This window comes from Anser cygnoides, chromosome 21 (assembly GCF_040182565.1).
Source record: "Anser cygnoides isolate HZ-2024a breed goose chromosome 21, Taihu_goose_T2T_genome, whole genome shotgun sequence".
Lineage (NCBI taxonomy): Eukaryota > Metazoa > Chordata > Aves > Anseriformes > Anatidae > Anser > Anser cygnoides.
In genome coordinates, this window is record NC_089893.1 from 8,008,020 (window position 1) to 8,024,978 (window position 16,959).

Sequence of the window (16,959 nt, forward strand, 5' to 3'; positions counted from 1 at the left end):
TTTGCCAAACTAAGTTTACCAGACTAAAAACCAAGCCCATTTAGCCAACTAAAGAGCTCTGAAGAGACCCCTATGCTAGCCGTGCATGCAATCACATGGATCTCTTTAATTTCCACCACTAATTGCAGTGGAAGAGCTTTGTTACAAAAACCAAACCAAATACTAAGAGAAGTCTCAGGTGGTTCAGAACAAACCCAGATCCATTCCTTTAGCATTATGCACTTGTATGATGTATTCTGTATGTAAACTAAATGTAATACTGGAAAAGGAAAGGCTGGAAGAAGGTATGGGGGAGAGGTAGAAGGAAATTCAGGAGCTTCACTCCCGAACAGCCTTGCCTGAAATGCGCTTGCTAATGCACAGCCTCTCCCATCCCACACCAGAAAAAGCCACAGCGACTGTGCCAGCAGGTAGGTGATCCCCCTGATGATCTTGTGCAGGTACCCCAAGGTCTCCCAGCAGCTTTGCCAGGGATAGGAACTGTGGCAGTGCCTCTGCAGAGCAGGTAATCATCTGCTTCGCATGTCCCAGAGGCTGCTTCTTACTGTGCAGGGGAAGCACCAGCCACAGCATAATATTTACCCATGGGACGGTAGAAACATCCCACACCTACGTCCCATTTTCCGTCCTTTAGCTGCTCTGCAAACACACAGCATTTCCATCCACCACAAAGACTTTCACAGAGCCAGAGCAATGTTGTGTCCTTAGTTAAAACAAGGATCAGGCCCTATCACAGCTGTTTAACGAAGACAGAAAACGAAACAGACCAACTTCAAACCCTGAAGAAGTCCTTTCAACACTTGGCACTAACTGGGAGATCATTTAACTGCGGGGACGAATTTAGTTCCCTCTAGTTAATGACCCCATTTAACAGCTATCCCCTGTTGTATAGACAGTTCGCAATGTCCAAAGCTTCTGACAGATCTTTAGTGATGGCACTTGGGATGTGGTGCTAAAACCTCCAGAGATAGCCTGCTCGGCTGGGTTGGACAGCTGCAAGCCAGGAAACTCTATACCTGCCAGCTCTAAGCTACTCCAAACAGCAGGGAGACACCTTCGCCCTGCTGGAAAAGAGCTGATGGGGAGAAATTCCAAGGACAGAATGAGAAGGATCAACCCTGAATTCATAAAACAAAAAAACGTTCTCTAAAAGAGTCACAATTTAAAAGATGATCTCCCCGAGTTTCTGAAAACAACACCATATGTTGTTAAACTTTATTATGTATTTATAAATCCGTCTTTTTTATTATGTTCTCTTTTTAAATAATATTTTGGATGCTGTACTTTGTTCTGCTGAGACATAGATGAATCTCCATAGCCACTCCAGTTTTGAGATTAGATCACGCAGACATTTCAGCAGCTTATGAGCTAATACTTGCACAAGTAAGCTCTCTAAATCCAGGCAATTAGGACTAAAAAACACCTCGATTTCTAAAAATCTCTTCTCCATCATCTTTGCTATCTCTTCTCATGTAATTGCTAGCCAACTAGTCTCTGGTGGACAGAAATATATCTACAGTATCAACCACGGTGACATCTCTTCACAACAGAGAGGTGCTGGTGGTCAGGCACCGTCGGGCACCATCGCAGAGGTCTCTGTCTCAGCCACAAGAAAAAGGGTTTCATTAGAGCCACACAAATAAAAAGCTACCAGTCTAGGATCACATTGAAACACAAACTGTTCACGAAAATTAAGCTTTAAACTACTTTAATATAATGTGCTTTTAAATGTTTACAGTTAAGGCATAATTGAATTTGACTCATGTTGGCCCTGATCCAACTACGATTTAATTGACTTCAGTGGGAGTTGGATTGGGCTCTAAGTCATTTTAACTAAAATAATACATCAATTGTTCCTCACCCACTTCATCAAACGCCTCCCCATCATTTATGATTGCTCTGTAATTTATTGCAACAAGGCAAAACCAACCCTTCTAGCTTTTGGCATGGTTTCCTGTCCCTCAGTGGAGAATCTCACAACCATCGAGCAACCTAAAACAAATTTGCTTACGGAAAGCGTAAGAGCACAACAAACAGCAAACAGCAGAGAGCTGAACTGCCTAGTATTGCCCTCTGCTGTTACAGAAACCTTCAAATATCAGCTCCTCCACTATTTAGTCACCAGAGGAACAAAATGAACTACTAGCATAGCTGTCAAGAGAAGGTTTTGAAGAAAACAGACAGAAGGGCAAAACCTAATGTGTTCACAAACACATGCAAACATTTTGTGGCCAAAAAAAAACACCACACAAAAACATTTGGTTCAGACTTTTCACCATCGTATTGTATCAATTATTACATTACTTGTTTCCTGCTTCAGGGGGATTTGTTCGTATTTTTCTTCTTTTTCCTCTGAGCCGCAAGAGTAAAATTGAGCCCAAGCACTAGGCCCTCCTAAATACGTACAGTGCGATGCAATTACTTGCCCGTGATACGTGCTGCAGGCAAGTACTTACTGTAAGAAGTACCACCGCTGCTAATTTTGCTTCAAAGATGACAGATTAACCTGTCACAGAATACCCTGTTTAAGTAACCACAAACACATCACACGCGTTTCTCTGTCTTGTAAAAGAGGAGATGCTTTTATTAAGGCTTCAACCCTTGTGTGCTTACACAACAGCGTTCTGGTTTTCAACGTACGCATGTAGGCAGCTGGATACTAGATGTGGCAGCAGGCACCTGCACACGCAAAGCTACGGGGACCTGTTCTTGCTTCAACGCTTGTTCTGAAGATGCCTATTAAAGTTTACTTCTGGTGAAATCCAACTTCCATGGGTTAAATCCTAGTTAAAAAAAGTATCAGGTAGAAAACTAGCCATTAACTATCCTGCAACTTGTAAGATAATCATTAGCAGAAATATCCAGAGCCAAACAGTGAGCAAATGTTTAAAGATGACTTACATTGAAAACTCTCCCTTGTTTTGAAAGAAAAATCCATAGAATGAGTAGAAAGATTATCTGAGTTATAGAGCAAATACAAACATTTCTAGTTCAAATCCTTCCTTGCATGAGTAGTCCTGTTGAAATCAGCCAACTAACTACATGAATAAAAACCACTGGCATGTTTAAGAATTTACAAGATAAGACCTGAATGCGCACATCCAAATACATTTTAAGGTCATCGTAAGGTTGTTGCTCTGAATATCACAGAAAAAAATAGCATATGTACAAATTTTCTATAATTGCGTTATTAATAGGAATTTTATTTAAGAAGTTCTGGAAAGCTGATCTCTTTTTTCCTGCTTTAAAACACACACACAAAAAGATTGTCTAGGAGTTGTTGATTAAGGGTGTCGTTCTTTCAGTTTGTGTGTTTTAGATAGTCCAAATAATTTCCAGAAGTAAATACTGATGAAGACATAAGTTCAATCAGAAGTCTTACACTTGGGAAAAGACAGACTTGACCTACCAAGCTCTCATCATGTATGCCAGGATATTCTTTTAGAAAGTGTCTTGTTTTTACTGATAGTCATTTTTTCTTACTGAACTATAAATATTTATGCTCTACAAGAATTGGCAGCTCTGGATAGGTATGCACAGACTGCTCAAAAAGGAAATAAAAGATGATGATGACGATGATGATTATTATTATTTTTTAAAGGAAGAGATGCTGGACTGCCATTCCATGTATCACACTTCAGAGAGATTTTACACAGACAACTGGTTGGTGCTACCACCTTCAGCCACCTTCAATAATTCTCACCAGGTGGCTGAGAGCAGAGTCAAGCCCCTAGCACCCTCACGGCACACGTCCTACCAGCATCACCCAGAGTGCAGGACTTAGTGCCACAGATGGGCTGGCTGCAGTTGAAGGAGATTTTAACACCAATGTGGGAGTCCACGTTAGGGAGGCTGGAAGGAGTATTTGGGTAGGGGCTATTCTTCACCCTCCCTTTTAGTTACTGTAATTGGTCTCGGTGCTGAGTATCCGAACACCTGCCTGAAATATCTGCAATCGGTAACTTGGTGTTCTTCCGAGCTGTCTTCTGGCCAAGAGAAATGAGAAAAAAGAAGCCAAGAATCAGTCAAAATGTAAAGTTACATGAGAGAAAGATGGAAAATATTAAGCATTTACTGTGTTAGCCAGGTCCTGACACCAAATCTATATATATTTTTAAAGATGTCATTAAAATATAGCTTGGGGAATTTCACATCACTCAACAAGGGCTAGAAGCTTCTCAGCATCTCAGATTCTCCCAGAGCACTCGAACACAAGAATTAATAGATAACTGGGGGAAGAGAAATCCATCTCCAATATTCCCCTGGATGATAATATTTATATGACCTCACAATTTATTGCTGCTAAGCTACTCCGAAACTCTCACATATGTCTCGTCCCTGCTATCAGCGGTGGGAGCGATCAGACACGACATTGCACAGAAACACTTCCTAACAGAGAAAGAAAAACCAATGCAAACAGAGGACATTTTCCTCTATAAATCCATGTGAGCAGACACTGTTGTGCCCACCTGCAGGAGACCTAACTTGGTCTGTCTCACCCAAGCAGTGCAACGCTGTGCTCTTCTCCCTGCCAAGTCAAAGCATCCATCGGCCACCCACTGCTCAGCCCCCACGAGCTTGTTCTTGAGACCCAGCTCACTTATGGACTTTGTCTTGACTTACTTACACAAATACACCTGAGATCACAAAACAGGTTCCTAAGCTTTCCAAGGAACTATTCTTCCACAGCAAACGAAGCTTGTGTTAATATGTTCTGGCTTCTGCAGTCCAGCTGGAGCAATTCTTAAATAGAACCGACTGAAAATGTTCAGTCATAACTTCCTCCGGTCAAAAATATATTAAAGGAAAAAGAAAGAAAAATCTTGCAATACAGAAAGTAGCTTCATTGCTTTGCCAAACATCTTTTTAAAAAAGTGTTAGGAAGTTTCACTTTAGGCTTTAGAAGGTATGTTTTCAATATTTTATTCCAGATGAATTATTTGATCTGTTTCCCCCCCCACACACACTTTTTAGGCTTTAAACTTGCCAAAATAAACTCTTAAACATTTTGTTTCATTCTGAACTGAAAAGGTCAAATGATTATTATTTTTTCTATCTACCAACAAACCAAAATACCACCCATTTTTCTCACTAATCCTTGCATTTCCACTACAAAGTGTAGAAATTTTGTACATGGTCTGCAAAGCCTGAGAGCCGCAGTCACGACTCACTGGATAAGGTATCAAGGGAAAGAGCATAAGAAATAGAGCATCAGAATCAAGAAAAGAAAATCATTGGAGCAACAGTGAGCAAGAGCAGAGATAGGTTACTCCCTAACAAAGTAAATGCCAGCACTGGGCTAAGAAACAACTCTAGCAAGCATATCAAGCAAGTTGTCTACGGGGACCGGTTCCTGCCGTAAAGATAGTTCCAGATGATCGGCTCTGCCGTGTACAATTCCAGGCAAACCTTTACTTGCAAGTCTGTGCTGAGGGCATGGAAGCAACTTAAAGCCAGAAAGCCAGAGATTTCTTTGGTCAGCCAGACCTGCTTGGTATGTTCTTAGCAGCATTTAAACACTAAACCCTTTCTGAAGGAGTATCTACGTCCCAACCACCATGCCACCAAGGTTATAACAGCGCGAGATCTCCCTTCACCATACTCTTCACTGGAAGATAAATGTAATTAGCAAGCCAAGTAAACAGAAGGGAAAAAAGGCTCCTTAGCTACTGCACTGCTGCCCATAGTGAGTAGACAGGGAACTTCACACTACTCACTGCCTCAGTACAACTCCACATATTTTTTTTCCCAGTCTCCCCAAGAAAGATTCTGCCTCTGTTCATGCCCATCTGCTACTGAAGGCAGCAATGCAGGTGGGACGTTTATTCTACAAGGCTTCCTTTTCCTGCACATAACACCAACAAGTTGAATAAGTTATAAAAAGAATAAATCACAACAACTTGAGAGCCGTGGCACTAGATTTGCATCGCACGGTTGCTGTGAGCAGGATCTGAACTGAGGTCAGCAGGCTCTTTATAAATCTACAGCATTTAAACCTAAACCAACGCGCAGATGGATTTAAACTGCACTCAGCGTAAGCTGTGAGGCTTTAGAAAATAAGGTGTAGGTGTCAATTTTCCCAGTGGAATCCCACATTCATTAATACCTTCTATTATAGCATTCCTCCGCAATGCTTATTCATACTTAACCACAACCACAATGCTGATTACTTTCCACAGTAGGCTTTATTGCAATCACTGGGGTGTGATTTTCTGTTTTGTTCCTTGCAATTTTGCCTTTCATTAATATATTTTATTCAAGATTAACACCACTGAGATACAGACAGTGCAATTCTGTCTTGATTGCAGATTTTTAAGTAACTCAGCATTTAAACTACTTTAGAGCCAGATTTCTGTGTTCAATCTAAGTGAGACCTCTTTTCAAATTCAGACTCTTCTCTGGTTTTGCTTCACTTCTGAAATACCACCTCTAATATTGGATATAATCTGACTGAGAGGATTGACAGACTCATCTCCAAATATATGGTTATTATTAGTCAGCTCATATGCCACTTTTTTGGCATTTCTGAACTATATTTTCTGCTAAAGACATCAAAACATGTAAAAACCAAGGCAGACGTCCTGAAAAATGCCAAGCGCTTTAAAATTAAATTTTGTGCTTAAGCTTCAGCCCTTACAGATGAATCCAGTTGCCAAGTCAACAGCATTTGGTCAGTTTACCTCGGCTCTGAGGCTGGTATGAGATTGGCATTCAGCGTGATTGCTGTACAAGGACTTTTTTTTTGTAGGGCTGAAACCAACAGGAAGTTTTCTGGCTGAGAATTTTAACCAAACTTGAACTTACCTCCTAGCGGAGCAGGGAGACAGTCCTGCAGAGAACGTGACGACAAATTCTGACTTTTCTAGGTTTCCCAAGGAGTGCTCTGAGACACCAGCATAAACACAACTGAGTTTTCTAGGATCCGTATTCAGTAATGTTGTCTCTGAATTATCTTACATTCCTTAATAATACTTAGTAGTTTACCTAATACTGGATCAGAGGCACCTACAGAAACACCACTTCATACTTCTCAGTATTTATTTTTATTTTGTCCTTACTTTTTGCTATTAAACTGCAGAATTAAACTGATCTCTGTAAACTAAACCAAATAATTCATTTTTTTAAAATATTTTTTTCATGAGTTCGCACAAAAGAATCAGAAAAAAATTACAAAAAAACAGTACTGCAGCAGTGTAGATTCCCACATAGATACTTGCAGCTTTGCAATTTAAGTCGGCACCTATTGCTCTTTGCTGGTGGATTAAAAAAGATATTCATTGTGGCCTGCTTCCCTTGACAAGCACATTTCGGGACACAGGACTTTAAGGGACCTCCTGGGTCATCAAATCCCAGTTTCTGCCACCATATGCACCCATTTCGGGCAGCTAGGTCAGAAAGCTCTTTGGAGCAGCCACGCCACATCCAACAAGATAAAGACTCTTTCCAACTCCTTGCAATAGCGAACGTAGGTCTGCCGGCAGAAACGTCGCGCTGCGCTGGGGATGGCCCCAGTGGAGACGCAGCCCTGCCGGGAGGCTTGGCACGCTCAGGTGCGAGATCGCCTGGTAGAAGATACACCCACAACTCTGTATTTGTTTAACTGCATTAATCCAGCTGTTAGGTTTCATATAATGTGCTTTGGAGCGGCTGGCATCTCATTTTTCCCTGCACTCAGATGTACACTACGTTGATTCCCTTTTCCTTTCCCAGCTCTCTCCCAGGAGCCCCGTAACAAAATCTGTTCAATTTAAAGAAAAAAGGTGCAGCAAAGTATTTCAGCAAGAGAAATGCCTTCCATCACAATTTTAAGTAATGTCCCAGAGCAAATTCAAACCTTACCCATATCAAGGCCTTTTCAAACAGAATCAGAAGGACTCTCTCTGTTTTGAGGTCACTCATATTAAGCCCGAGTTGTTTTTAAGACGCAGTAAAGGTACTTTCTCACCATGATTTCCTAAACAGGTTGACAAGACTGATTGAAGATCAGGAATATCTATGCTCACACTTTACCGCACGAGCAGTGATTTCCCACAGGTCCCAGTGTCTAGCGGTAACACTTAATTTAGTCCAGAGAGCAAAAAAAAAATCAAATATATCACGATAATGGCATCTCTTTGCGATAAGCAGTTCCCATTTTCATCCTAAGATAAAACAACAGAAGACAAAGGAACTGGAAAATAAGAATTCAAGTTTTGAAGAATTCTATACTACATATCTACATCCATTAAAACCCTGATTGTACAAATACAAAACAAGGTCTTATTCTCCACCACCCCTAAATAAATAAACACCAAAATAATGACTTCAAGGAAGCAAGACACAATTACTACTTTGTTTTTTAAGAGGAACTTGTTTCACGGGCTAGCAAGCAGAGTAGTAAATTTTCAAAAAGATGTAGACAAACCAGGAAAATTAGGGCTATGTCCGCTCAGTGAATGTGTGGCACTTTTAAATACATGTGGAGCAGTACAATACCCTTCAATGCAACTCCTCTTACACAAATTTAAGTATAAGTATCGAAGTAGCTAATTCTCTAAGAAGAGAAGTAAAACCACGCTAATATGAATGCTTCATTTGTAAAACCATGTTCATACAAGGCATTGTACTAGCATGGCTACTGTAGCAGACAAAAAGAGGTGCAGTCCTACCTTAGATACGCACCAGTAAAAAGCCTTGGTGTAGAGTGGATCTAAATTATCCTGATGCTCACTGGGGTTTAACTTGTAAATCACCAAGATACTTTCAAATTTGAGATTTATTTATTTTTTTATGAGCTCCGGAACTTGTCCTCCAGAACAGGTCCTCACAGGAAGCATAGACAACAACTAATTTACACTACCAACTTTGCTAAAATAAATTGAAGTTTCATAACAATCTCTCTCGAAAAGGGCAATGTGATTCTTTTTAATCCAGCATCTCAGTTCATTTGGATAGTTTAGAAAGGACATTCAAAACCAATATTGTTCATTATTAATACACAATGTCACCAATTCCAATATCACCAGGAACACCATATAACTTTCCCCCTGCCAGGCTATAACCACTCTATCTTTTATTTTTCAATAGATTTTAGTTACTTTGACAAATCTGAAACTTTTCCAGTTTGACCTCATAACATCAAACACTGACAGTGTCCTTTGATTCTTTATTGTGCTCACAACTACAAATAAGACAATTGGGTTTTGAACTTCACACTAAGCCAAGACTTAAAAAAGTAAAATATAAAAATAATAATAATAAAAAAATCCAGGAAACAAAACAGAATCGGTATAGGCTCTCCTACAAATATATGTAAAGTGTTTAAAGTTAAGAAATTATATAAAGATTCTTTGAAAAGTGATTCCTACGGGACTCTACTCAGTCAGAAAGCAAGCCCGAGGTTTCTAAAGCCTTAAGAAGTCACTACACTGAACCAGGCACAGTATATATTAATGCTGTAACCATTACTTAGACAAGTTAAATAGGACATATGAAAAGCCAATAAATAATTAAATATCATGAAACAGAATAAATAATGTTTTCACTGTCAAAGTCAAAACTCAAAGAGATATTAACCACCATCTGAAAATACTTCCACTTAAATACTTAATGAGCTGTTTATTGATCATAATGTCTGTGAACCTGGACAAGCATTTTGTAACAGATTCGGTATGAATACAGCCTTCTTGTTTATTTGGCTCAGTAAATGCCACGATACTTATTCATACACCAAATTTAAGCTAATGATGGATCTTTTTTACAGGGAATTGCATTTTTCTTTCCAGAAAAGTTTGTTTGGGGCTTGTTCCAAGCTCTTCGCAATGGGAATCTTCCCCACGAGATTGCTGAGCTTTGCACTAGACCTGAACGCTCCTCATAACTAAAATGTCAATCTTCGACCTGACAATGCATGGGGAGAGCCCCGAACACTTCTTCCACCCCCCATCCCACTCTACTCAACAGCTTTGCTTTGTGCCAATTCAGCTACACAAGCTTAAATATTTAATCTTTGATCACAGCCAAAAGAGAAAAATATTTTCCATTTTGTTACTAATGTTTTTCAAAGCTCTTCACTTAACAAGGGATGTCGTTAAACACACGTGCTGTACAACATCTTATATCCTTCAGCTTTAAAAAAATTACAAAGCATTTCAGACTTTTCTGACTTCATCCTAGATGAAAGAACTATCAATTCTTTAGCCTAGGAAAAAGCCTAAGATTTTGAGTCCTGAACCAAGAAAAAGCCATGCTGCTGAAGAGCAGTTCAGCTGAAGTGAACTAGTTACTCATTACTGCTTCAAACATGTCCCAGGTCTCTGCTAGGACCACACTGGCAAAATAAATTTCTGTGATTTAGATTCAGGTTCATTTATTTTAGACAGCAAAGAGAATAAGACCTCACTGCTTTCCCAATTAATTCAAGAGACAAAGGAAACTCAAGCAGTAAGTTAAATGCTATAGCATGGTATTTCTTCAGTCTTTACTTCTAAGTAGTTTTTTTTTAAACAGATTTGTGTTGGGTATTTTTCAAATTCTTTTATATTTAGATTTTTTTGTGCTCTTCTCCATTTCTTAGACAATGACAGAATTTCCTCTCTTTAATAATAATAATAAAATTCCATTACCTAATACATATAGGAATTTAATAGTACCTATCAGCCTTAGAAGGCTCACAATTTGGAAGCATGGACTTAGGTAGCCATTTCTTTTATAGCTTTAATCCCACAAACAAATCTCTTTCTGTACTCCGCTTCTCAATCACCGCAACTCCATGAAGCTTATTTCATTAGAAGCAGATATTCACATTCCACCCTGACACAGGGACAGGCCAGAGCTTGGGCTAGAAACACAGTCTTGAGGGCAAATTCATTAAAGATCCCAGGCACAAAGAGAAGTAAGGCTTTAATTCAGCAGTTACCGCAAGAGCCATGCTAGCATCACTCAGAATCCACCGCTGTTATCTGAAGATCATTAATGACTATTTAATGAATATATATTAGTCTTGCAAATCCAATGCATGCTATACCTGACACAGAACCACATATTCAAAGAATTTATCTCCCCCCCCCCAAGGGTGGTGAGAGTTGAAACAGCTGCTGGGAAGCACCCCACTCCTTAAAAAACCACATTCAAACCATTGTTTGATACTAAGTTCATCATACATGCTTCTGGATGTTGGTAAATGTTCGGCTTATGTTCCTCCTGGGTGCTACAAGAAGCTTTCTTTTCTAATGCTCCCTCTTGCTGTACAGCAGGCTGTTCTAACCAGGAGGAGGGGAAAGTCTCCCCCTTCCTGGCCGCGGAGGTCTGTGGCAGGCATGCCGCTGACTCCGATATGAGCAGAATTGGGCCCCCCACACGTAACTGCGAGCTGCAACACACTGAACCCGTCTGAGATTTTCATGCCTATTTCGGCCAAACCCGGAATTTCACTGTCTACACAGTAGCGAGGGATCAGTGCTGAAAAATTCCATTGTCAGCAATATCTTGATTAACAACCAGCTCTTCTTACATAAAAATACGGCAGCGATTAGTTAGAGAAAGCAATGAACGTCACACACAAATCAATAGGAAGAAATAAATTTTGAACACGGCTCACACTATTCATGTAACTTCTTTTGAAAAGCTGGCCATCCCGGGACTTAATTGTCATTTGGCTTTCTAATCAAATTTGGTTCTTTAATTAGCTACATTTGCAAAATAAATATTGAGGTTGGAGAAAGACCAAGGGATTACTCTACTGATCAAACTCTTAGCAACCTACAAGCGGGTTTTATATTAGTGCAGCTTCACTAAGACCTGGAAAGTTCCTTCTTATTTATACTTGCCTAAGCACAGGAGGAAAAACAAAAAACAAAACCAAAGTGGTGTAGGGCTTGAAATTTAAAGCACAACATCACACAAATGCAAAACGAAATTCCAGTAATAGGAAGAATAAAAATTCGTGACCTTGAAACATATTACTTAACTAAGAATTAGACTTTTCAAAATATTTTTGCACAGTTAGGATTCCTTGGATAGTGTATTTGTGAATTTCAGTTTCATCACCCAAGTCACTGAAGACATTAGGTGTCCCCACTGCAGGTGTGGCATCCTGGGAAGAACGTAAATCTGGAAAACTACCTGCTTCACCAACAAACTGGTTCGTTTCCTTTGTTTAAAATCTGGAATGCATTATAGGAATGACATTTTTATTTTGAACACGGATTGTAAAGGCTCACGTTAGACCAGTCCATTTGTGACATTTACTAACGCCCGCGGCCAAGCCCCCATTGCTCCCGCGGACGCGTTGTATCAGCGGGATGTGTGCGGGGCAGAGATGCGGTTGCGTGCACCTATTTGTAGCGCCAGGTCCGGCACCCAACAGAAGCGCTTCCACACCTAAAAACAGCCCGACTTCTTTCAAAGGCAGCGAGAACCTCGGCCTGAAAAAGCCGAGGGAGTCGCTTTTCCCCTGCTGCCGGCTCCCTGCCCTCCCTTTGTAGGCGCAGCGCCGGCAGCGAAGAGCCCCGGGCGAGCACCGCGGCGCTCAGGGCGCACCCGGGGGGCTTCGGCCGCCGCCCCCCCGCTGCGCCCAGCCCCGGGGCATCGCTGCTGAGCCCCGCACGGACAGAGGGGGGGGCCCTGGAGGCCCAGTGCCGGCACCCCCCGCCCCGGGAGGAGCAGCAGCAGCAGCAGCAAACCGTCCTGGGGGGCAGGATGGGGTGGGGGTCCCGAGGGGCAGGGGACTGGACGGGGTGGGGGCTGGATAGGGTGGGGGCCCCCCTCCAGCCGCCTCCTGGCCCCCCGGGACGAGCGGGTCGGGCTCCCCACGGCCCCCCCCCCCCCCCCGCAGAGCCGCCTTACCCGCGCAGGAGTGCAGCGGCTTGGGCCGGACCAGGAGGGACGGACAGACGGAATAGAGGGAAAGTTTCTCGAAGTAGTCGCACGTCTCCTTGGAGAGGATCTCGTCGATCATGAAGGTCTTGTAGCGCCTCCTGCCTGCCTTGGCGCGGCCGGGAGCGGCGAGCCGGGGCTGCGGCTGGCAGTGCATGGCCCCGGGGCTGCGGGGGGCTGCCAGAGCCGGGGCTGCCAGAGCCGGGGGCGGCCGCTCATGGGCTCCCGGGACGGCTGCGGGGGGCTGCGGGGGGCTGCCGGGCGCTGCCCCCGCCGCCTGCTCCGCTGCGCGCTGCTCCGCTCCGCTGCGCTCCGCCGGCCCCGCGCCGCGCCCGGCCGCCCGCTATATAGCCCCGGCGCCGATAAGCATCTCGCCGCGGCCTTTTTGGGACGCTCCGGCTGTCAATCAGGGCGCCCGCTGCTCCCCGCCGAGCACCATTGTTACCCTGCGCCGGGCGGGGAGGATCCCGCCGCTCCTCTCCCCTCCCTGCGCTCTATTTTAAGATACCGGGGTGTGTGTGTGTGTGCGTTGTGTGCGTTTCTTCCCCCCCCCCTTTTTTTTTTCTTTTTTTTTTTTTTTTTGGGGCTCCTGGAAAGCGTCCAGGTTAGGCTTTTCTTCCCCCTCACCTCCCCTTTCTCCCTCCCCTGCGATTATTTAACGAAAGGAGGAAAAGTGCGGGCACCAGGCTGGGGGGAGCTCGGCCCCCGGGATGCGCGGACCGTGAAGCTCAGGGCCGGCGGCCGCGGCCACTTCCGAGCCCGGAGCCTTCCCCGGCGGCACCGAAGCTGCAAGGAAAAAAAAAAAAAGAAGAAGAAGGAAAAAAAAAAATCCCAAACCCCTACGATCCGTAGGTGCCTCGCTGCAGCAAACGCTGCCTGCTCCGGAGCGGCGTTTTCGGTCCCGGGGCCGCTCTGGCAGCCCGGGGGTGATTTACAGGCAGACCGCCGCTGATCTCAGCCGGGTTTCTGCAAAAACGAGCTCCGGCACCTCTCCTGCTGAGGGCAGACCCCGGGGCACGGCGCTCCGAGGTTTCCCCGCTCCACCAAGGCCGCCTTTCCCTTGCCGCCTGAGCCCCGTCTATTTTATTTTACTTTATTTTATTTTATTTTATTTTATTTTATTTTATTTTATTTTATTTTATTTTATTTTATTTTATTTTATTTTATTTTATTTTATTTTATTTTATTTTATTTTATTTTATTTTATTTTTTTCTCCCTGTGGGCTGCCCGCTGCAGGTCCCCGGCGGGCCGGGAGGATTCGCCCAGGCGGGGGTCGCAGCCCCGGGCCCCCCCCCCGCATCCCTCCGGGTTTAGCCCCGGCCCGCCGGGCACCTTGCTCGGGGAAGGGCGGATCGGGAGGACCCGGCCGCAATTACACGTGGCCGCAAACGTTAAGCAGGTAAAGAGGCTCCTTATGGAGACGTGCCACCCCCAAAACATTGCTTGTAGGCTCCACGCAGGGATTTAAATACAAGCCACAAAACGCTAGCAGCCCCAGGTTAGCTTCTGTGCTTCGGTGAGCAGCAAACTCCCACCGAGACGTTAGCAAACTGAATCTGCTTTCACGGAAGAAAACCATCTCGCACTCTCACGTATAATTTGAGCAACTTTTTTTGCTTATCTATATTTAAAAAAAAATCCATAAGCTGCCTCTATTTTTTTTGTTTTCACAAACAGTGTTTTCTTTTCGTTACAAGTATCATTTGGCTTTAAACTTCATAGATACTTGCGGATTTGGAGAGCCCCAAAACCAAAAATAGGCACTCGCATTGTCTGAGCGCTGTCAACACTGGAAGACAGACACAAGGAAATACAATACTTCTGACAAATCCTTTGAACTTTTTTCTTAAAAACTCATTACGTGGTTTTAAAAAATCACAGCACAGCAAATTGTATTAAAACAAGGATAAAACATTTTGCTTATTAAACCATTAGAAGAGCACTCTCGCTTAAAATAAATTGTTTGGAAACTTTTATTTTTTATTTTGAGAAACTAAGACATTCCTTCTAACAGGAATTTAACAAGAATGATAGCAACAACCAAGGAGTTCAAGTTCAAGTCTCTCCCCCGATGATATAACTATTTTAAAATTACTTAAACTGTTGCTTTAATTCCTAAACAAACTACAAATATTTAAAGAGATTTGCTGACTACATTATGCATGTAGTTTTATGAACCCTTGCTTAATTCAAACATAAAACAGATTTTAGGAGCACACTTTCTTTTCCACTTCCTCAGACAGTTATTTTTTCAAGGAAACAAAATAATTACCAATAACATTAACTCAAGCAACCACTGCTTGCTAATAATTATTGCAAAGACTATTTCTGAAAAAATATCCAAACCAAGCAAGTGATTTAAATCCCAAACCAGCCAAATACAGCAGCAAACAGCATTTTGCTCCACTGTGCTTCCTCGGTGCCTGCGGGCAGTAGCTGCAGCCCCTTTCCCCCCCTCCAAATTCACTGCTCATTTACTGGTTTCACAAAACCCGACAAAACCCAGCAGAGAAAAGTTTCCTAAGCTGAGAGCAGAATACAAGTGCCGCAAATCGAGGGGTCTTCCACGAGCCCAGCTCGATCCAGCCCAGAAATGAAATGGGGAAGAAACCATCGGCTCGCCTAAGTCACTTACGCACAACTGACCGCAAGACAAGGGTCTCTGCTTGTCTTTTAAAGCTCATTTCTTCCTCCCGTCTGAAAGGCTGGGCACCCAGGGACGTGGGGCTGGCACCTCTGCCTGGGCTCTAGAAATGCCGCTGCCCTCGCTGGAGCCCAGGGAGAGGGACTGGCAGGTGGGATTAGCGCACCCTGATACGTCCCCAGTATCTTTCTTACTTTTATTAATGAGTTTTTTTTTTTTAACTTTATATTTTTTTAAAAAGTGGCCAGAGCAATACCGTGGGTTATATCATATGAAACACACACTGGCTGTCAATCAAAAAGGGGGTGCTTTGGTTAGGAATAATCAGGGGTTTTGTTTCCAACATTAATGAAGTGGCTGGAATAGCAAACATCTGCCAAGGGGACTCAAACCCCGAGCAGCTGTTGGAGCCCCCAGTACTCTTCCCATGTAGGACAGCCTTGCTGATAAGTACTTCTCCCTAAGGTTTCTCTAGCAGTTGAGAAATGGGGCCGTACGGGAGGGTAGAAAGCGAAAGGCATGTTAGGAAAGGTTTGGAGGGCAGACGACTTGACGTAGTTTGTGTGCATGAGCCCAGCACCTGCACTCCACAAATGGCAGCGTGAGAGCGTGTTTTGGGGATTGCTGCACATGCCCTTTTCCAAGAGGGAAGGGGGAGTTAATCCAAGGCAAGCGATCCTGCAAGTCACTGAGTGAAGCAGCTCTTTGTGCGTAAGGCCAGTTCCAGAACCGAGGAGGGAAACAGCGCTGCCCCGAGCTTGTCAGCCAGCAGCGGGTCGGGCACGACGCCGGGCAGGGTGTTCGGCCCTCCGGCAGAGAACTGAAAGTAGAACCTCCAGGAGGCCCATCGCCTTTTCTGCTATGGCAGGAGACCTTCCGAACCAGGGTTTCTGGAGCGTTCTGGTGTTTTAATCCCAGCCCTGGTGCTACCAGGCACTCGCCGTGCAGGGCTGAAACCCCACTGGTGCCGTGCACCTCGGGAAAATGATGAGGCTCTGTAGGGTGGGCTTGTTTCGTCCCAGCACAAACATCGTCAGAGGACGTGGTTAAGGCTACAGGAACTAAGCCACTGCAGTACTGCTACGTTTGTTATTTAGGTAGTACTCAAGCCCCTGGCTCTGCTCAGGGTGCAGTTAGCCAGTTGTGATTTCTGTCTGTTTGTACATTGCCTGGCACACTGGGGTCATTTGTAGAAGGAGAGGAATTCTCTCTGATGGATTTTCAGTTCACCAGTTTTCCCATTTAAAGAAGAATTTAAAATGAAAAAAAAAACAATTTTTTTTCCTGTCCTTTCTGTCAATAAAGTGTCAAAGCCTTAAAGTATGTTGTTTCTTGTTCCAAATTTATTTTCCCTGTCTAAAGGGCAAAGATTATTTTCTCAATCCCCTGACCTTGCCATGTTTAATTGTTAGAAAATTATTTTTTCCAGTGAAATCCTTTGAACCACCTTGGAAAATAC

General features: G+C 43.5%; 1 protein-coding gene across 2 annotated transcripts in view; it reads right to left on the reverse strand.

Annotated features, from left to right (window-relative positions):
* The window catches only part of BARX2 (BARX homeobox 2), a 38,286-nt gene extending 22,661 nt beyond the window's left edge, over positions 1–15,625 (reverse strand). Inside the window, exon 1 of one of the 2 annotated variants that reach the window (XM_066981277.1) lies at positions 15,492–15,625. In XM_066981277.1, the coding sequence (XP_066837378.1) occupies positions 15,492–15,540 (49 nt within the window). In that variant the 5' untranslated portion in view covers positions 15,541–15,625. Of the gene's footprint in view, positions 1–12,825; positions 13,348–15,491 lie in introns of those variants that run through there. The other variant, XM_048063519.2, reaches the window with a different exon arrangement.
* Between the last annotated feature and the right edge of the window lie 1,334 nt (positions 15,626–16,959).